The sequence below is a fragment of the Pelobates fuscus genome, chromosome 2, assembly GCF_036172605.1.
Source record: "Pelobates fuscus isolate aPelFus1 chromosome 2, aPelFus1.pri, whole genome shotgun sequence".
NCBI lineage: Eukaryota > Metazoa > Chordata > Amphibia > Anura > Pelobatidae > Pelobates > Pelobates fuscus.
The window spans coordinates 158482935-158506306 of NC_086318.1; the positions used below are offsets into that span (position 1 = coordinate 158482935).

Genomic DNA, 23372 nt, shown 5'->3' on the forward strand with positions numbered 1-23372 from the left:
GTACTTTTTCACTTATTGTCACATTATTATCAGGTTCTATCTTAAACATGAACTTGAGCAATTCACAAATATACAGTAAAGCTGTAATCTAACAAAAAAAATGTAAGAATTCTGAGGGCTGATTTCATCACTTAATTTTTTTAATTCATAAAAAAGCAATACACCGCAAACTAGGCGGATAAAGGGCACTTGCTGCAGATTCCCAGGTCTGCGGAGCGGAGACCAGGGAAATGCCAAGACGCATCAAGTAATTACCGTAAAGGATACCGCACTCTCCTAGATCCTAGGTTGGCCAATCCTCAGAATGTAATTTGCAGAAAATAAATGATGGTCCAGTCACTCAGGGTAAATCGAAAGTGATCAGGTTTATTGACCCGCATTATTGTTTTCAATGGAAGACCTTTACTTTTTCTATAAACTCCTCTGCAGAACAGATTTATGGGACATGCATAGATTTCATAGCAAGTGTTACGAGACTGTATTAACTAAACAGAAAAGACTGCTAATCATCCTGCTGTTGCTCTTGTGGTCTCCGAGCAGACCCTAACAGACCAAGCGCCTTGAAATGTGATCATGCAGTCGTCTATGGGCAGGTTATATTCCAATGCAGCCTACCAACTCGTACCAGCAACCATTCACTGGCTCGGAACTCTGCAGCGGCCGTTCAAACCTTTAAGCGGGTGACACTTCTACACTGCACATGGTATTAAGGCGCTGTTTTAACCGCTAGGGCAATTGGGGACAAGCTATCCAGAGCAACCTTATATTTGGGGTTTACTGGTATCCAACTGTATAATTTTGGGGATTTTCCGTTAAGACTCCCTGTTGTCTGAAGGCTAATTAGATTAGCGGTACTAGATTTAGTTATCGCTCAGACACAAAGGCGTCTGGGTGGGATATACCTTGTTTGAGTTAACGACCCCCTGAGGGTATACAGGTGTGCACTGTAGCCCAATAGAGCATTCCTGTTTTCACCCTTCACGTTTTGACTGATGTTTGGGTGGGCTACTATATATCACTGAACACTTTGCGGGTAAAGGAGAGATGCTCTGGTCGAGTATTGGAGCACTGTCACAGCAAGTACTACCATAAATAAATAAATGAATGAATGAAACTGCTTGGCAGGTAACAGCTGCCACTAAATGGCTTCTAGAAGCTGACAGAGTAGATGTGTTTTTGATTACTGTAACTATGCAATGGATGCACAGTCATGTAGCTCCGCAACAAGGTCTCTCACTAAAAAGAGGAGGGTGAATTTGGGCATGTAGCTATCATGAAAGGTTGGAGAGACAATGACAGGATGCTCCCGCGTCATAATGTGGACAATAAGCACAATGGTTAGAAGGGCTAGACATGTCTCTTGAAGACAAATGGGTTAAAATAAGGCAGTTGCTGTACTATAGTGACTAATTTATAAAGAATGTATGACTGAGAAAAACTAAAACCTGAGAATGTTTAGAAGTAAGTGGTAATAGAGGCACAGACAGATCAATTACCCACAGGTAATCTATCCCCTTAGGACACAAGGTTTCCTTCTGTCTAATGAGCTGGCATTACCTCACATCACCTTGCAAAATTAATAATAGATAGGAACAAGAGACACGATAGCACAGGCCAGCCAGGTGCTTCTCTTAGGCACTTTTGCTTGCTCTATATAAACATTCATATATGGATTTAAAGAAATCCTTGTTATCAAGCTCTAGTAGAAGCACTATTCCCATTATCCATTGAAAGTGCAATCTTTACATACAGCACTCTGTGGCTGTCTTACACGGCCACTCTAAGCACCATAACCACTATAGCTCACTCCAGTGGTTATAGTGATATGAGTGTACAGCTGCTATACTCATAAGCAGTATTGGGGTTAGATAATTGGATAATTGGGGTTAGATAATTTAATTGGGGTTAGATAATTTAGTATTGGGGTTAGATAATTTAAAACAAAAATCGTGTTTTCAAAAATAGAGACTATCCATCCTAAATAGGGACACTTGGGAGATATACATTAGTAGAATCCATATTGCCCTAAATAAAGCAAGCACCTGGCGTAAACACTCTCGCAGTTTTTACAGCAGTATGAATTTACTTTAGTATACACTAACTTGACATTGAACCGCATCTTTGTCAACTTGTGTGTATTTATTGGAGATTAAATATTTCCTGGCATACATTAGGTGAAATTTTCCAACAATAAGTAGCAAATGATGGGCACACTGTACAAACACAAAAATCCATAGAGATAAGAAGAAGAAAAAAAAATAAATGATGATTTCACACTCATACAGTCCCATTACAATTTTAACACACACTTAGAATTAATTAATGGCATATTTACAAATGGTATCTATTCTGCATTGTGAGTTGACAGATGTATGAGATGAAGTAGATTTAAAATATTTGCACCAGAGGCGATATAAAACCTGTGTTTTAATCAAGGTTTAATTGTTCTGTACTGTTCCTATTTGGTTTAGCTTGGGGATGTTTATATATGTAATCTGCAAAGTAAAAGAAGATAACTAAATTAACAACATTACTAAGAAAGCAGATTAAGTAAATCTGAACAGGAAATCTCATAGAACAAATAACCCTGGGTCACGTAGAACTAGGCCAGCTATTATGGTGTTACCAGGGTTTTTATTTACCAAACAATTTAAAAGCTGAATTGCAAACTTTAGGCAAAAAGGGTTCATTTGGAAACATTTCCAAAGTCCACAGTAGTCAAATTCGAATTGTAATTTGCTACAAAACAGTTTAGCGAATATACCCAACTGTATTGCATGTTCAGCTATTTCATTTGATGACGTAGAATAGTTACGATGATTATTTGATAACGTAGAATAGCATTATGAGCCCTGTTAAGCCTGGATTCATAGTACAAGTTGAAAGTTTCAATATTCCATTAAAAAGAAATACAGGGTTATTAAAGTGAGAATTTAAATTGAATTAAAAAATAATTTCAAATTCAAGGTAAATATAATCAGCTGTTCTCCTAGTTTGAATACGTTGGCTGCAAACTTGACGTTCACTTTGAATTCACAGTTTAGTGAATAATCTTGATAGTGAGCCCCAGCATTTTGATACATACCATATACATACCAGCCCTAGACTAAGAGCCTGCTGTGCCATGTGAAACTGGCAGCACGGGTTCCATGGCATCTCGGAGACTGCGGTTAAAGCATGCTGATGAGTACTTATGATATGTGCCCATTTTCCTGTCTAATAGCTTGCACATTCATTCAAAAATCACATTACAGTAAAGGAATGATTTGTACCATTTAATACATTTTCTTAACTGATACCAGTTGTTTTTTTGGTATAATTTTCCTTCAAATCAGAGGCAGTAGTGGAACAAAGGCTGGCATGCGAGAGCAAGAACATTTGTTATTAGGAAAAACTGAAAAACTTAAAATTAAGAAAACATACCATTTAACTCATTAATGCTATTAAATGAATTATTTTAATCACGTATATGAATTTTCCTTCCATGAGGTGAGGGGTGTTACAGCTGATGCTAAGCAAGCAGATACATTTAGTTCCATCATAGTGGCTTTATTTTTAGTTTTGTTTCCATAAAGCCAAATGGTAGTTAGAGTTGGCAGATCCAAATATTGGCCATCTACATGTAATGGCATGTTGCTAGTTCCCCTGTTCTATTCTGAACCCATTGTGAAACCAATTACATTGACATAGTCCTTTAAAATACCCTAAGATTAACCCAAAGTTTTTAAAAAGAATATATCATAGGTTATACATAGTTTTTACATACAGATTCCTTAGGATGACAAGTCCACTTTAAATAACAGAGCGTATAATGGTATTCTTCAATCTTCACGTTTGCAGTTCCTGGACTGTTATGTGTGGTTACACAATTTTAATGCACAGTCACTGATGTTCGTCTCACTACTCCGTACTGACTTGAATATATAAAGACTTCTCATTACTCAAAAGATACAGATAAGGTCAGTGCGTTGCTCCTTGGCCCGACTCACTACCATTAATGACGATGATGAAGTACAAAATGTTCTCTGGAACTTGCTTTAGCCCAAAGGGAAAGGGGATTTCAGAAGTCTTATATGAAATACTTAACATTTCCTTTTAAACCATTATTTAGCTGGTACTTTGATAGGTTGCATTTGTACTAAAAGTGTTTTGTTTTATTCTATATTTTCCTTTTTTTTTTGTTGCTCAGCATAAGTACAATCTTTTCACAACAGAATATGAAAAATGTTAAATTAGAGATAAAATGGATGAAATGCTAGAATTAGGATTACATGCTACTGCTATAATAACCTATATTGGATTTGTGCATTGCTTTTGCCCTGAGTGAGTCACCAGATTATTGAGAAAAAGAGGGGGAAAAACAAAAACAAAAAACTGAACACATTCATGCTACAAAATATGTACTGGGTTTTGTATCAGTTTTTTTAAGAGACATAAACCCCACTGACTGTGCATGTACACAGTATGTCTACAATTCTTCTTTATGAGAAGTATTTGATTTGACAAAATTGTCAACAAGCTAGATGACCTGACCTCAGCGAACCAAGCTAGATGACCTGACCTCAGCGAACCAAGCTAGATGACCTGACCTCAGCGAACCAAGCTAGATGACCTGACCTCAGCGAACCAAGCTAGATGACCTGACCTCAGCGAACCAAGCTAGATGACCTGACCTCAGCGAACCAAGCTAGATGACCTGACCTCAGCGAACCAAGCTAGATGACCTGACCTCAGCGAACCAAGCTAGATGACCTGACCTCAGCGAACCAAGCTAGATGACCTGACCTCAGCGAACCAAGCTAGATGACCTGACCTCAGCGAACCAAGCTAGATGACCTGACCTCAGCGAACCAAGCTAGATGACCTGACCTCAGCGAACCAAGCTAGATGACCTGACCTCAGCGAACCAAGCTAGATGACCTGACCTCAGCGAACCAAGCTAGATGACCTGACCTCAGCGAACCAAGCTAGATGACCTGACCTCAGCGAACCAAGCTAGATGACCTGACCTCAGCGAACCAAGCTAGATGACCTGACCTCAGCGAACCAAGCTAGATGACCTGACCTCAGCGAACCAAGCTAGATGACCTGACCTCAGCGAACCAAGCTAGATGACCTGACCTCAGCGAACCAAGCTAGATGACCTGACCTCAGCGAACCAAGCTAGATGACCTGACCTCAGCGAACCAAGCTAGATGACCTGACCTCAGCGAACCAAGCTAGATGACCTGACCTCAGCGAACCAAGCTAGATGACCTGACCTCAGCGAACCAAGCTAGATGACCTGACCTCAGCGAACCAAGCTAGATGACCTGACCTCAGCGAACCAAGCTAGATGACCTGACCTCAGCGAACCAAGCTAGATGACCTGACCTCAGCGAACCAAGCTAGATGACCTGACCTCAGCGAACCAAGCTAGATGACCTGACCTCAGCGAACCAAGCTAGATGACCTGACCTCAGCGAACCAAGCTAGATGACCTGACCTCAGCGAACCAAGCTAGATGACCTGACCTCAGCGAACCAAGCTAGATGACCTGACCTCAGCGAACCAAGCTAGATGACCTGACCTCAGCGAACCAAGCTAGATGACCTGACCTCAGCGAACCAAGCTAGATGACCTGACCTCAGCGAACCAAGCTAGATGACCTGACCTCAGCGAACCAAGCTAGATGACCTGACCTCAGCGAACCAAGCTAGATGACCTGACCTCAGCGAACCAAGCTAGATGACCTGACCTCAGCGAACCAAGCTAGATGACCTGACCTCAGCGAACCAAGCTAGATGACCTGACCTCAGCGAACCAAGCTAGATGACCTGACCTCAGCGAACCAAGCTAGATGACCTGACCTCAGCGAACCAAGCTAGATGACCTGACCTCAGCGAACCAAGCTAGATGACCTGACCTCAGCGAACCAAGCTAGGTGACCTGACCTCAGCGAACCAAGCTAGATGACCTGACCTCAGCGAACCAAGCTAGATGACCTGACCTCAGCGAACCAAGCTAGATGACCTGACCTCAGCGAACCAAGCTAGATGACCTGACCTCAGCGAACCAAGCTAGATGACCTGACCTCAGCGAACCAAGCTAGATGACCTGACCTCAGCGAACCAAGCTAGATGACCTGACCTCAGCGAACCAAGCTAGATGACCTGACCTCAGCGAACCAAGCTAGATGACCTGACCTCAGCGAACCAAGCTAGATGACCTCAGCGAACCAAGCTAGATGACCTCAGCGAGCCAAGCTAGATGACCTCAGCGAGCCAAGCTAGATGACCTCAGCGAACCAAGCTAGATGACCTCAGCGAACCAAGCTAGATGACCTCAGCGAACCAAGCTAGATGACCTCAGCGAACCAAGCTAGATGACCTCAGCGAACCAAGCTAGATGACCTCAGCGAACCAAGCTAGATGACCTCAGCGAACCAAGCTAGATGACCTCAGCGAACCAAGCTAGATGACCTCAGCGAACCAAGCTAGATGATCTCAGCGAACCAAGCTAGATGATCTCAGCGAACCAAGCTAGATGATCTCAGCGAACCAAGCTAGATGATCTCAGCGAACCAAGCTAGATGATCTCAGCGAACCAAGCTAGATGACCTCAGCGAACCAAGCTAGATGACCTCAGTGAACCGGCTGCTCAGAAGATGCCCTTCTCAGAACTGTATTGCATGTAAGTAAAGGGTAAATAAAGCAAGAAAAAAAAGAAAGAAAAAGGAGGGTCCCTGTAATGTAAACATACCAACTAACACAAGCAGCTAACAATTACAAATTGCATCCCCCATAGTGTTCATTTAATATGACACATTATGGTCTCTTAAAGTATATAGCACAGTTCATTATCAGGTCACTCTTCCCTGTTGACATACAGATCCTAGAGGCCTCACAAACTGTACATATGTGACATTAGTAAAATGCATGCTTATAAGTCATATCTGCTGAAAGTCTTCTAAGTGGCAACGCTACTTCCCACGTACAAGCAGTACATCTGGCCCCCTGAAGCCGACAAACGGATTTCATTAATAGTGCATCAGTGTCGGAATAGAGTGACGTTAAACACAGCATGTGCTGTAGTTGTTATGACCACCTGTAACAGGGTTTTCATGCTCTCCTCCTGCCAATCAGCTGATGGCATCAAGTTCCAAGTTCTTTTTTTCCAATCTTAACATTTGCTAGCATTTTTGCAAGAACAATGTATAGATTAAATAAAAGGTAATTTGAAGGTTAAGTTCATTGTATATAACAAATACACTTTAATTCCCCCTACCATATTCACATCAATATATCGTTTACAGCCAGTAGACCCACACCTTTTAAAAGACAACATTATAATTAAGTACTGAAAATATATTTATAAGTCAAAAGGGATCAGCAAACACTACTCATGTGTATTAATTAATTAACATTAATTGTATTTATTTAGGTTTTATCTTGCATCACAAGTTTAGAAATTATATTGCCAAATAGATAAAACAATTACTGTAATTATGCCAAAGTACAGTAAGCAGCAAGCACAACAAAAACATGCAATAAATAAACACCATTGTACCTTTGTAGCAAGCTGAGACACAGGAGACTGTACGTCAACTTGAAGCAACTGGTCCACACTCTAGAAGAAAAAAAAAAATGTAAAAATAAAAAGAAGGCACTTCTATTTATGCAGGTATAACAGTTTTCCAATTAGCATAAATGTTCTGTATTCAGATGGTGCGGTCACATAGCTATAACAGAAAGAGGTTACAAATTATATTAATATATGGTGGTGTCCACCGAATGTAGCAGTTCCAGTTTTGACTATTGCATAATAGTCATATTTAATGTTCCACTCCTCTCCCATCTGCACTCAGCATTCATGACTTCTTTGATGGTACCTCGATATGACCTCTATGCCCACATATAGTGGATGATTCCATGATTGACACATTTCAATTTAATGTTCTCGGTTTTTTTTTTCTACCTCCTTACTTCAACTTTCTTCACTTATTCTGAATCATCTTCTGTTTACTTTAAATTGCTTAACATTTTTGTATGTTTTATGTATAAACAGCAGATGTTACCAAAATAAGAGAGAGAAAAGGCTTTATCTTATGCTAGATTACCAAGTTGTAAATAATGAATAAAAAGTAATTCAAATAAGTTCCATTCTTAGAAGAGTTCATGACACGGGCATTCTTCAATATTGTCCGTTTTAATGGCTGAATAACACAATGCACAATAACATTTTTTCAGTGCAAACAACAATTAAGGTATCATTACATACAAATTAAGCTCAATAAGAGGATGAAAAAAGTGGATCGAGCATAGCATCAATATTTATGCATAAGCCCAATGAATTCAATAACAGGTTTTAAGTAACTGTCAGTACCAGATGAAGACTAACACCACCAGCCAAACAAAACCTATCCTAGATATTTTATCGTCCTTCAGAGCCAAACTAAAGAAAATTCCTCTTGTCTAGGCGATTTGCCATTCCAAAAGTAGTTGGCAGGAGGTTTTATATGAATAGGTTTTTGAAATGAATAGTTTGAGAAATTAAATATTTTTAATAAAAAAACAAAACAAAAAAACCCCCAACATTTTTGACAGCAGGTCCACTCTGCCTGAGCATATGTAAAGGACACTCCACTGCCCCCCCCCCCCCCCAAATTTTTTCAATATTTAGTAGATAGACCCCCAATAAAAACATGTATGCATTTAATGACTCTTATTTATTATTTTATTGGGGGTATATCTAATAAAAAAAAAAGCTTGCTAAGCCAACCCATTCCCTTATCTGTGGCTTTTGAAAGCCCTTCCCATTCTTACCCAACCCAGACTTTCTGTTTTTGCCTAATCAGACTTCTCAATGCAGTTCAATAAGAAGTCTTTACAAGGCAGGTGCTCTGAGCTAATTCTGCCTCTTGAGTTAGCTCCACTGAGCTAAACTACCAGGAAGTAACAGGAACTGCTGTCTGACTGACAATCAGGGGTATGTAACAAGATTACTATATAAAAGTGACAATTTCTATTGAAATCTACACTTTTTGTAAAATGAAAGGAAGCTAAAGTGCTTTAGGTGCATCCCTTTATTAACTTATACAGAGTACAAAAATAAGTAATGCATCTGTATTGATGGCAGTCACAAAAAGTCGTCAAATGTATTCGCCGATCAAATGGTTCCAATACTAGTTCTTACGAAAATACATGGAAATGCCCTGAGAGCTTCCAGTTACAGTTGGGGGTCTCTCTGAAAACATCGACACATCTTTAAAGTGTGCTTTATACAGAATTCTGTGGATGAACCTCTATCTTGGCCAACAACCACCAACATCTTCCAACACATGATACGAAAAAGGCAAGTTGTTTTAAAAAGATAACTATTTATATAAGCCCCAATGAGAAGTGATATGAATAAATAAATAATAACCAAACTGATGGCAATTAAAATTATATAGAACCTACCAGCAGTTAAAATATAATAACCCCAACACGTTAGCTAGTGGAACAATGCAATAAATCATTGAGTTTTAACCCATTTTGAACTGCAATGCATGGTTGATACACAGGGCCGGTGCAAGGATTTCTGCCGCCCTAGCCAAAGATCCATTTTGCTGCCCCCTCAGGTCACCAACTCATTGGCAGACACAGACACAGACACACACACACACACACTCACACTTCCTGACAAACATGCACTCACTCACTGACTGACTGACAGACACACACACACACTTACGGATAGACACAAACACACACTCACTGACAGACACACCCACACAGTCTTACAAACACCTCCCTGGGGTCCAGTGTGGGGAAGCTCCTCACTCCTCCAGCGCGCCATTTAGTATGCCGGGGCCGGAATGACGTCATATTCCAGCTCCCAGCATTACAGAGGGCACGCGAGGGAGGAGTGAGAGACTGCAAGAACAGCCTCCCTCGCCACCTTCTTGCTCCATCCCCTCTCCTCTGGGCACCGTCATTTTTTGGCGGAGTAGGCACCTGCCATCAAGGTAAGCAGGTGCCTGCTCTGCCTTACCCATTGCAGGTTCGGGGCCACCTCCTGGGCCCCCTGTAACAGGGATCCTCTCGGCACCCCCACCTTCGGGCGCCTTGAGGATCGGGCCGGCACTGGTGGCGGCTCAAGAGCCGCTCTACCAGCGCTGCGGCCCCAGAAAGGGGGAGCCTACCAGGAAATAGGCCGGCGCCTTAGGCGAATGCCCAGTTCGCCTAACGGTGGCGCCGGCCCTGTTGATACAGCTGGTTTCGGATGTTTCAGAGCCTGTATGATACAGAATATTTCCTTATAATGTTTTAGTTAGATAATATTTTTTTTGCAGATTATAGACATGTTCATATACAATTCTCCCATCCATCGAAGATAGATACTAACAAATATTCTACATTTAAATGAGTTGATGTTTTACCTCTCCATACATTCTTGGCCTTTTTCCCATTTCAATATGCTACAGCGTCATAATAGAATGTGCCCTCTTGTCAGCCTCACTCCTACATGTGATCACTAACCTCATCATCTTCATGGCTATCAATTTACCATCTCCTGTGGCTGACAGAACTACGTAGTGTTCCAAAAGCAGTAGACAAACAGGTGACCATTAATATGTAGTTACCCTAGTGACAGATTGCCTTCACTGAGCTTCATCCGTCAATAACATGCAATGAGAGAGAATAACGTAATGGAAATATATAACACTTCCGTCTTTAATACAAACAGTAAGCTAATGTGTGTGCACCAACTGTCCTATCTAGATTACGACAGTGGTTTTAAAAATAAATAAAATCTTATTTTACAGTTTCAGTTGTACAATAGCTTAAAGGGACACTATAGTCATCAACGTAATGTATTTGTTCTTGTGAGTATAGTCAGTCCTTTCAGGATTTTTGCAGTAAACACTGTCTTTTCAGATGGCCAGTGGTAGTATCCCTAGGCTGTAATGTAAACACATTGCTGCACGACATTCGGGGTCTCCACCCTCTGCATGCAGACACTGAACTTTTTCTCATAGAGATGTATTTATTTAATGTATCTCTAGATATGTTGATTAGCCAGGGTTGCCTCCTTGGCTAAGATTATCAGGAGTGTTGATCTCAGCTAATCCAAAGCTTTCCTAGTGGAAAGAATTGTAATTGGCTGAGATCATCACTTCTGATGTCAGCAAAGAAGGCAAATTAGCAGCAGAGCCAGCACCAGAAGACTGGAATAAAGGTAAGATATATTTACTACCATATTTAGGGGGTGCAAGATAGTATTTTTAAGTGTTTCTTTAATGTTGGATAACAAAAGAATACACATATTTCAAGGTTGTGCGAAGTCAGCACAGCATAGGCAAAAACCAAAGGAAAAAAAGTTGCCTGCGCTCTCTCCTTAATCCCTATGTATATTTAAACAAATGGAGGTCATTTAGTTACTCCAATGGCCACTAGAGGGAATACCCGCCTGCCCACGTCAAGGCAGACTCCCGTAAACGGGTCCTACTCTGACCCTTTACCTGGCTTCCTTGAGCTCCTGGCAAAATATCTCTAATGAGACACAAAGGGGTATTTTTTATATACACCCCTATATACTTGTTAACCCTTAATAGGGAACACATGGGATGGGCGGCAGCATTGTAACCTAGCTGTGTGATACAAAAAGTGAATACAAATACAAAAAGAAAAGTCCTGCACTCACTCCCATCACTCCTGGGCTGCAGCAACGACTAAAGTACACATCAGCTAATACATATAGTAAAAACCAAAGGAAAAAAAAAGTTACCTGCGCTCTCTCCTTAATCCCTATGTATATTTAGACAAATGGAGGTCATTTAGTTACTCCAATGGCCACTAGAGGGAATGCCCGCCTGCCAACGTCAAGACAGACCCCCTAGATGGGTCCAACTCTGACCCTTTACCTGGCTTCCTTGAGCTTCTGGCAAAAATATCTCTAATGAGACAGAAAGGGGTAATTTTTATATAAACCGGACGCTAAAAAAATTAATCCATCCTCACCCATGGAGGGCTCCGCGCAGACTGAGCTCTGCAAGGTGGGGAAGGCTTATAAAGCCTTGGCCCGCCCTGCAATTAGGCTAAGAACACTCTGATTGGTTGGTTTAAGACAATCAGAGTGCTCTTTGTCATTTTACACAGCGTGGGAAAATTCCAAAGGACTTTCCCACGCTGTGTAAAATGACACAGAGCACTGTGATTTTTTGTTTTGCGCTTAGGTTTTTTATTTTTTTTATTTTAAGTTCGACGGGTATGATGGCTTTTCATTTGCCCTTTTTTGGGGCTGAAAAATGAAGATTTTAGAAAAAAGAAAAAAATGGTAAGTTTAATTTTTGTTTACAGGTTAGTTATTTTATTCCCCCCTCACTATTTTTAGGGTGAGGGGGGTAGGTAGGGGATAGTTTTATTTGGGTGGGGGGGGGGGGGGGGGAGGGGTGACAAGGGGCTTGGGTCCCCTAGTCACCTTAAATTTTTTTTATTTAGGACCTCCACCCGCCACTCAGGGGTGGGGGTCAGGGGGGACGACAGTAGGTCCCCCCCTTATTGTTTTTTAGGGCCCCCACCCACCGCTCAGGGGTGGGGGCCGGACAGTAGTCCCCCCCCCACCATTCTTATATAGGGCCCCCACCCACCGCCAGGTGGGGGCCGTGGGGGGAGGACAGTAGGTCCCCTCATTGTTATTTAGTAGGTTATTTTTTAAACAATGAGCAGCCACAGGCTTGCGGTATAGCGAGTAGGGGCATTGGGGAGATTTTAATCTCCCTTATGCTATTATGGGGGTCATATTGACCCCCATAGAGTGAGGGGGGTACCTGGGGGTCTTATGAAGTGGCGGGGAGCACTGCTCCCTGCCGCTTCTATCTTTACATTTTACAAGGAGGGAGCTGTGTGCCGGTAGCTCCCTCCTTGTAATAAACTGAACGAACAAACGAACACTGATACACAGTGTTTGTTTGTTCGTCTGATTTTTCTATTCATTCATTCGTCTGTCTGATGAATGAATAGATGAGATGAGATTCCGTTCGCATGTCCAAGTGTTTCACTGGGCATGTATGGGAATCTCAGTGCTATCTAGTGTGGGCAGATGACGTGTCCCACAGGGACTTCATCTACCCACACAAAGATGGTGGCGCCCTAATTATAGATCGGGGCAGAAAATAAAGATTTTAAAAAATAGGTAATATGGGGGGCTTAGGGGCATTTGGGGGTGACTAGGGGGTCAGTTAGATTAGGCGGGAGGGGGGTTGAAAAAAACGGGATTCGGCCATGGCAGTGCCGCTTTAACCCTTAATAGGAAACACCTGGGATGGGCGGCAGCATTGTAACCTAGCTGTGTGATACAAAAAGTGAATACAAATACAAAAAGAAAAGTCCTGCACTCATTCCCAGTATAGGCAGCAATCAGTCCAGTGTCATGCACTTGTAGTGAACCTCTAATTTAACTCAAACTGCTTGTGAAATGTATAGATAAAATGTTATTCAACTATACATTATGCTGTCGGCAAAGAGGTAAAATCAACAAATTTCAAAGTCTGGAGAAGTACATGCAGTTGCTTACACTACAACATTTTGCTGCTTCCTTTGTCAGTTTGGCACTGCCAAAAGTGAAAAAGGTGATTTCACATTATATTTACAGCCTCTCATATCTAGGGATTAACCTATATGGATTTTTTTCTTTTTTTAGAGCCAATACAGATAATCTGTGAACTTTCAAACCGATAACTTACTGATATTCTGTACAATTACCATTTTGAAAAAATAAACAATGAATACTGTGTCTGGTGGTCTAGTTTGTTTTGGGAGGGCTTTTTGGGGGGGCTCAAATAGCTTTAAGGCTTTTAAAGAGAGTCATAACCTTTTTATATCTTGTGAGCTTTTATCATCTACTATTTGAGAATATCCTGTACCCTAAGGGCATGCTTAACAACGTCTAGCTTGTGGCATTACTACCTTTTCGCAGCTCCCTGTCATGGCTTCACCTGCTGTATCTTCTCAATCCTCCAGTGAGCACTCCCTCACAGACGCAGAGACTGCAGACAGGCAGATGGTGAAAGGGCGTAATCCCACACCTCCCACGAATGCTAGGCAAAATCCAGTGACGGGGAGCACCTTAAGAGGCCTTCTCAACAAGCTCAGATGCAACATGGCACAAATAGATGGTAGACAGCACTACTTCAGCTCCTCTCTAAAAGTCTCGCAATTCGCACGCCTGGTTTTACCGCGGTAACCGGTGGGAATGCTTTGACGGCCTGGGCCTCGTGAATCGCGAGACTTGGAGAGAGGACAGATTGGTTGCGTGCTGGACCACCTCACTATGGGCAAGATTTAAGTAGATCCTGATATTTTAAAAACGCAGAATATCGGTAAAACCGATAATCGGTCGATCCCTACTCATATCACGGTGCAATCACACAATACAGAATTGAGCCAAACCCATATTTTGAATGGATAACGAACGCAGATATCTGCAGCTGAGTCAAGTTTGGGGGGGGAAGGGGGAATTGCCACTAATTTGTCTCCTAGCCCTGTAACCACTACCATTACTTTTAGTGGTTATATAAGCATAAACATCCTTTATGCTTCTGAAGGAAAATAATTAGCAACATCTTTTACATTTTTATATTTTTTCCTATGCCTAGAGTACCATGTCTGTAATGGATGATAATTGCTTTAATAGTTTCAAGTTTTTATACAAAAACAAACAAACAAATACATAATTATACGTCTTTTGGACTTAAGCAACAGACTCAGGAAAGATATTTTACCTCTTATGCGGGGAAGGGCCTAATTTTGGACACGAGTTTCCCCAGTAATGCGTACTAAGCTAGACTGTCAATATAATTGTAATCTTTTTCCTACGGCTATTGATTGTACTACTATTATCTGTATAACCTCTCGTGTGTATATATATACACACACACACACACACATATGGTACTATATGTAATACCAATGTTGCTGTAAATTTTGAATGAAAAAAATAAACTTCAAGTATAAAATAAATAATTTAAAAATATATTTTACCTCTTAAAATTTTCAAGAATGTTTTTATATGAAGGGATATTCAATTGGCAGTGTTTGAGGTGCATAATGTTTTTGCTAGCCAGAACAAAAATAATTTTTAATATTGAAGCCTACACAACAATTATTTCATTCCATGTAAATGTCACCTAGTAATCTGTTGATGCAGATATATTTTTCCAGAGATGCTATAGCATTCAAAATACAGTAAACGCAAGTGTTTTTGTTTTGTTTTTGCAATAACAGATTTATCAAGACTAGTCTATCGTGCCAATTACCCCTACATATTCTCATCAGCAGTTATAATTTACTTGTCATGTGGTCGATTTCCTTCTGAAATTCTAAAGAAGTCTGAGGTAATGAAAATTCAGATCTTGAAGCAGTTTTGTTTAATCAAACTTTTTGGTGGGTATCTAAATCAGACAAAAAAAAAAAAGGGGGGTTGAGTAATCCTATGGTGGGCCCATTTAAGTCTTATTTCCAAGACACAACCTACTAAAGAGTAAGGAAACACATACACATACATGGACTCCGCAGGCGCTCTGAATGTGTTCTGTGGTATCTGGCCCATTCGCAGAAGAACCTTTAAGTCCTGCAAGTTGCGAGTTGCGGCCTCCGAGGATCAGATTTGTTGTAACATCACATCCCACAGATGCTCAAATGGATTGAGATCTGGGGAATTTAGAAGCCAAGGCAACACAAACTCTGTCACCTTCTTCAAACAATTACTGATCAATGTTTGCAGTGTGGCAAGGTGCATTATTTTGCTGAGAGAGGCCATTGCCACGAAAGAGTGTATGTGGTCTGCAACGTAAGTAAAAGTGATTCATAGACGAGGTAACCTTAATCCTTTGCTCTATGTTCCAGTTCAGATGCTCAGGTTTTCACTGAAGGCACTTTCAGCAGTGTAAAGGGTGATCATGGGCACACTCACCAGTCTGCGGCTACATAGCCCCATATGCAGCAATTTGAGCTACAGTAGCTCTTCTGTGTGGACGGCCAGACTCACTAGCTCTAGCTAGTAGCTCCTTGGGCACCAGTTGTCCTTCCTTGCACCACTTTTGGTGGGTACAAATCAGTGCATAACAGAAACACCGTACAAAACCGTGTTTTGGAGATGCTCTGACCCAGAGGTCTAGCCATCATTTGGCCTTTGTCAAAGTCACTCCAATCTTTTTCTTTTTACTTGCTCATTTTTCCTGCTTTTAACACATGAAATTCAAGGTTTTTTTTTAATTGCTGGTTTAGATTCTATTAAATCAGTAAAGTGACTCAGCAAACTTTGTAACGATTCCTGCACAACTGGGGGCAGTGTTGTTGTCATTGGCTCCCAGTGCTGAAAAGAACTTGTTACAAAATGCACAGCAAGCAAGATGGTTGTGCAAGAAGAAATCGGCTTTTTAACATTTCTATGCTAGAATGATAGCTGAACTGTGAGCTGGTGGAAAAAATGTATATTGAATAATGTTTAAACTTGCACAAATTAAATTAACAAATGTATTTGTGCTCTCCACATGTTGTCTGTCTCTTTTGTGTGTCTCAGTGTGTGTGTGTGTGTGTGTGTCTGTGTTTTTGTGTGTCTGTCTGTCAGTGTTGCATTGGTGGCGACTGGACAGTGGAGTACCTGGAGGTGCATGGAGGCACGCAACACCACGTCACATTAGACATGACATTGACGTGCTCCACCTTCACAGGGTTTCAACAAGTAGCGGGAGGCTCAGATTTTGCACAGGGTGCGGACGGCGCCATTTGGGGTATACCAGAGGTCGCCTCCGGAGTCGCATACTGGCAGCGGCAATGTGAGTGGAGTCTGCTTGTTGGTTAGAGGGGGGGTACTGGTATTTAGTAGAGGGGGACTGACTGGGATTTAGTAGAGGGGGGTGCTGTGGTTTAGTAGATGGGGATGCAAAAATTTTTTTATACTGTACTTTTCAAAATAAACCTACATTTCTATGAAAATGTAAGGTTTGTTTTGTTTTGCGGCCCACATAAACTTAAACCTCGTTTATGTGGCCCGTACTAGACTTTGAGTTTGACATGCTTGCACTAGAGGATCAACGGAGTATAGATATGAAAACAGGCAGCACATAAACACAACTCATTTCACCAACTGGGGGGGCTTTTTTTAGATCTACACTTGAGAAACCTTTGTTTTTAAAGCATTAAAGTGTATTTGGCTTTTACTACTAGTTGTGTTTTTCCATTTATTAAACTTTTTATGTTTTTAATATTTATTTTCTTCTGTTCCTGGCAGTAAAAAAAAAAAATCAAACAAAAACAAACAAACACCTAATTAGGAAACTTTGGATACAACTGCTCGAAAAATCTACCCAACATTATATCCCTGGTGGGGATTATACCATCTGAGAAGGTTCTACTGCTCCATTACATTAGAGTAGAATATTCTTACTTTTACAACCATTATTACATTGAGCACTATTGCTTTCATCTTTTATATACCAATCACACATTGAGGGACCAACCCCCAGATCTATATATCCATCAGTGGGGATTGTACAGCTGCATGCTGTTAAACTCAGAGCAGGTCAAATAGCTCTCTGAAATGTGAGTGATATGCCATATATTATTGTTGTATGTCCTGCACCTATTTCCATATGCTCTGCACCATCACTGGTTGTTTTCAGCTTTTATTTCATATGCTCCCACCATTTGAAGTCTGGGCGGTTACCAGTTGAGAACAGTCTCCAGCAATTGTGAATGAATTGGACTTTATATTGGTGCAACCTATATTTTATGTGTTTTGTTCATACTTTGTCTTCTGTTTTAAAGAAAACTAGATAAACTAAATAAAGAAAATAAGTGCAGAACTTGAGAGAGGAAGAGAAAAGTAAGCGATATGATAAAGGTAAGTTCGGCGTGACAGTGTAAAGGACACTATAAGCACCAAAACAACTTCAGCTTAACGCAGCATTTTTTTTATGGACAGATCATGCAACTGCAGTCTAACTGCTCATTCCTAAGACCTCCGTGCACACTTACTAAAAAAGAAATACATTTTTTTAGCTTTTCTTGCACAGTGTGTTTAATTTAGAATTCCCTGTCTCTTGTTCTGTTAATTGCCCTTCTGTATGATCACAGTTCAATAAAGAGAGCAAGAGATAAGAATTTGTAAGTAAACACACTGTAAAATTTGCACAGTTTTCATGTTGGCTGTGTGAGTCACAGCTGGGGGCTGGGAGTGAGCTGTGGCCAAGGTTGCATAAACCAAATGACTTAACAATTGACAAAGATTTAAGCAGTGAGGGGGCATGACCTATACACAAATTGGCAACATTAAGCTAAAGTTATTCTGATGCTTAGAGTATCACTTTAAGTTCATAAAAGGTTCAGATGTATATCTGTCACCCTTAAGTGTGTCAATAACAAGCACCAGTTCAGATAAGAGATAAAAGAATAATCTGTACATTGTGGAAACAACTTTTCTCTTTCTAGAAACAGATGAGGTGACATTTTGGTTAAATACTTAAAAGAAGTTTTTGTTAGCGGTTTCGACAGATGCGTTACGCTGAATTCAGAAGTCAGCTAGATCATAATTAAGAAATATGTTTTGCCCAATCCTGTATTCGATATTAAATATGAATGTACAGTTGTACTCGACAGAATTGTGTTAACATTAGAATGGTTAACCATTTGTCATGGTACAAATTACTTGTTTCACCGTTCTTACTACATTCTGCAATGACAGACCTCAGAGAAATGGAAAAGCACAATTGCAGTAATACTTACAAAGACAACATTATTCCAGGGCTGCTTACAGTCTGAGATGTAAAATGATTTGGCACAGGCAAACTTACAAGGAATGCTAAATGTTTTACAAATTTTGCTGGCCCATCTGGCATGATGAGAGGATAAGAAGAATATATATGGCAAAAACAATGTAAAAGTGAAATGTGGGATATGTAACGTGGCAAAAAAATAAATAAAATAAAAAAAGCTGTATCTTTACTGAGTGCCCCATCCCCATCAATCCACTAATAGTTTGATGAATAATTTAGACTCTGTAAACGTCCTAACCATGACCAGGACTATGTTTTGTTGATGTTAGCGATGGTGAAATCCACATTGCACAACCCTAAGATATAATTATACTACATAAACAACAACATTAAATGAGAAAGACAATGTTAGAAAGGGTTTTGTTTCAGTATGGAATAATACGGAGTAGTTTGTATTGAGTGAAGTAAAACCGTGTTTATTCTTACAATAAATGTTACTTTAATATATGATCCGGATATCTGCAAGTTTGATTGTTATTGTGTATTAAATATTACAGGAGTGTAGGGTTGAATAAACAGAGGCTAGAAGTTTTGCCAAGCCAGCTGAGCATAAAGACAGTCGACGTGATCCCACTGCCTAGTACGCCATTCTCATGACGGTTCTGCACTTCTGATAATGAAAGTTAGAAGGCTTGCTAGTGTAGCCTACGTTTTGGACATAGAAACCTCCATTAGTTAATTAAAGTCTGGCAGATTAGAATACAGACATTGTATTGTTTAACTTTAACCATAATGTTGCAAAACAAAGCCTTGATGTGTTTACCTAGCACAGTAATGGCTAGATCTTAGGGTTTAATAAAACAGAAATCAGTCCACAGCAAAGCACATAACGAAATCTGAGCAATTTTCCTTAAACCACTTAGTAGGGATAAATTCCTAACATTATATACGTATGTCTTTCCTGTGCCTTAGTATACGGATTTTAATGTAAAGGATTACGAAGTCCAATATATAAGTCAGCTAAAGACCTTTGACTACAGCCCAGGTTTTAAGGACACAGTTAAGCTTCTCTGAGCCAAGGTCTTTACATAGGAAAAGAATGCAAGTGTTTTTACAAATCTTAATGCCATCAATACAGAGGGTTGGTTCTTATTTCCCTTAAGGCTATATGCATGAATGCACCTCCTGCAATCAGATTAGCACACTTTCATGTGAGCAAATAAAAACAGCTTGTGAAACCCCTGCAGGGGAAAAAAGTGTGCAAATGTTTTTTATGCTTTTTATTTTTTGTTGGGACGCATTAGTCAAAACAGTAGCTAACTACATATAAACACGCTGATTAAAAGGATGTTTTAAGTGCATGGCTCTTGTCTTTGAAGAAGACTGTGATATGTCAGTGCTTTTCCCATCATCTCTACATGTCTCAGCATTTCCTCAATAACTGAAAACAATGCAGGGGTAGATCAAAGTGCAGATTTTATTCTGGGAAACTAGCAAGAAATAAAGTAAAATTTACAAGACCCATACAACAAAAAGAAAGCAGTATAGCTGGTCAGTTGTGTGTTTGGGAGGGGCACAGATATATATATATATATATATATATATATATATATATTAGAACACTTTAAGCACCATAACATTTACAGCGCACAGCAGTGGTTACGGTGCCCGGATTATCCTAGCACCCCCCCTCCCCCCCCCCCCCATTTAAGTTGTCCAACTATTTTATCCAACAATTTGACTTCTTCTCTGGGTCCAGATGCAGCAGACTACGCTTTAAAATGTTTTGTTACTGTAGTGGTTATGGTTCTGAACGTTTTCCTTTAATATGCATCTCCTAATATCTATGTAAACAGGATAGTTTTTTTTTTATTGCAGTTTAGTAATGCTTATGCCAATATCCTTCTGCAAGGCTAACTTCATGGACATGTAGTTAACAAGTTTTTTTTAAGCCATATGATATTGTTGCATAAATTACATAATATAATGTTCCCAATTTAATATAGGTATTTTGTGCTGTGGGGGGTATTTACAAGAATGTATGACTGAAATAGAGTATAGGGTCCACAACCACAGACAGTCATGTAAAGTTCTAGCGCAACAGAGACTTAAAAAAATATATTTAATTTTTGTTTTTAGGAGGGTGGTATTTATGGCATTTTATGATTTATTACCATAACATCTGCCCTTTTTATCTAAGACCATCATGACAACTGTTTAATTTATAAGGCAATATAATGTCATCACCTTTACGGAGGGGAGAAAAAATAAAAATAAAAATTTGCAAGAGTATTTTCCACTTGAATTTCTCAATCTTTCTCAATCCAGCTTTAAGAAAAAAAATACAGATTAAGATTGTGTCATATACCATTCAATGATCTGTGAGGACATCTGTGTAGTGGTTTCTGCAATTCTTTTACAAGTCGCACAGGTCATTGTGCAAAGAAATAGGTGAAACAAAAGACTAATCAATTAAACAGGACCTCTACAAATGATAAAACTAAATAAAATGTGTATTAAATTAATGTGATGATCACATTTACTAAGATTACACACAGTATTAAAATTGAAACCTTGTAAACAGTTAATAAAAAGAGCTATAATAGCATAAAGAGAGGGAGTTAAAAATACATTGGATATTTTCCCCCATTAGGTGAATGTGAAAAAGAACTTGATAGATAGGCAGCAGGTGGTAAATGGAAATAATGGGAGATAGTGAGAGTGAAACAGGAATCGTGGACATAGAAAGATGAATTTGGGTAAAAAACAAGGTTATACAACAATGAGAAGACCAGAGATATCCCCAGAATGAAGATCTAATGAAATCTCCGGTACTCACATAGCAGATGGTTTGTAGCGTCAAGTAAATTCTAGACTTGGCTAGTATTGCTGGACTTGGAATTGTGATCTCTTGTGTAAGTATGAAAAAGAGAGAAAGAGATAAAGGAAAGATGGGTGTGACACAAAAGATAGCCATTAGGCTATTGCTAGACAAAGAGAGAGGTGAAATGTTGAGATATGGACCACAGTGGGAGGATGGGTGCCTTGTTTAGGTGTTGAGAGGAAGAGATAAGGTTTGTTTAACAAGTAACTGGTGCAGTCCAGATGGCTTAAAAATATCTGATATCATACGGCCTGTAGTATACTGGTCACAATTATTATTTATAAAGCGCCAACAAATTCAATTGGCAGGCTAACAGACATGTATTTGTAACAAGACCAGTTGGACGTACAAAAACAGGGTGTGGAGGGTCCTGCTCATATAAGCTTACATTCTAAACAATTTTCCCATTATCAGCAAAGCTGTTGACTGTCGATGGAGTGAAAAGTCCTTGGTTAAAAAGATACAACATTCTTCCGCGGGGGACGCACGTTGCCCTTAGGGATCAAGCATATCACACGGTCCATGAGGCCAGAGCATTCCGGAAACGGAATGGGGTGGCCATCCTGATACACAACTGGTGCCCTTTCCAGGGGACTCAGACAACGACGGACGCGGAGGGGCAATACCTTGTGCTTTCGGGAACCCTGTACCGACAGACAACACACCTTATAAATGTATATGCCCCAAATGACCCCAATCCGGCTTTCTGGGACAACCTGACCTCCCTGATAACAAATCTCCCCCATGGCATGGTAATAACGCGGGCGGACTTAAATGCCACCCCATGCCCAGCAGTGGATAGAAGTGTGGCACCGGGCAAGGTACGCTCGCAAAACAGGGGATCCCACGACAGACTGCTTCACCACTTCATCACACGCGCCGGCCTCATAGACATATGGAGGACACATCACTCAGACACTAATGATTATACTTATTACTCAGCACCCTATCACACATATTCGCGCATTTACATCTTCCTTATCAACTACACGACAGTTACAAGGGTTGCTAAACCAACATAGGATCAATCACATTGTCCGACCATGCAGAGGTCTCACACTAGATAATCTCTATAGGGCCACACCCTGGAACTGGAAATTAAACACGGCTTTATTAAGAGACCCAGCTGTGGTGAAGACAGTCAAAACGGAAATTCAAGACTACTTCCCCCTGAACGGGGGAGCAGACACCCCTCCGGCCACAGTATGGACAGCCCATAAGGCGGTCATCCGCGGGACACTCATAAAGTTAGCCACCCACAAAAAGAAGTTAAAAATGCAGAAGCTGCATGATCAGCTCCGAGCACTCCGTACGGCGGAACAGAGACACAAACAGGACCCCACACCACAGAACACACAACGGCTATTAGAACTCCGCTTAGCGGTAAAAAAACACCTTAGTGGATGACACGGCCAGAGCCCAGACATGGACCAGACAATCTTACTATGAGAAGGCGAACAAAATGGATTCCCGTCTGGCTACCACCCTAAGACCCAGACGTAGACGTATAATGAAGTAGCATAAATAGTATAGTGAGAGCAAACTCTATACACCGAATATAAAACAAATAAAATGTATAAAAGAGGCAATATTACCATATATCTTGAATGTCCTAAAAATATCAAATAAAGAACATAGTATAGCCTGCATAAAATAACCAAAATAAAATGAATATAATTATTTTTAAATAATTTTTAAATTATTCCTGGAGACCGCAATGCTGGAAAAGCAGGTTAAATTGATCACTGA

The 23372-nt window shown here is 40.3% G+C and overlaps 1 protein-coding gene across 4 annotated transcripts in view; it reads right to left on the reverse strand.

Annotated features, from left to right (window-relative positions):
- Positions 1-23372, reverse strand: part of TDRP (testis development related protein) — a 161104-nt gene that overhangs the window by 37867 nt on the left and 99865 nt on the right. For all 4 annotated transcript variants that reach the window (XM_063442904.1, XM_063442903.1, XM_063442902.1 and 1 more), the window contains one exon: positions 7549-7608. In XM_063442904.1, the coding sequence (XP_063298974.1) occupies positions 7549-7608 (60 nt within the window). The remainder of the gene's footprint in view (positions 1-7548; positions 7609-23372) is intronic.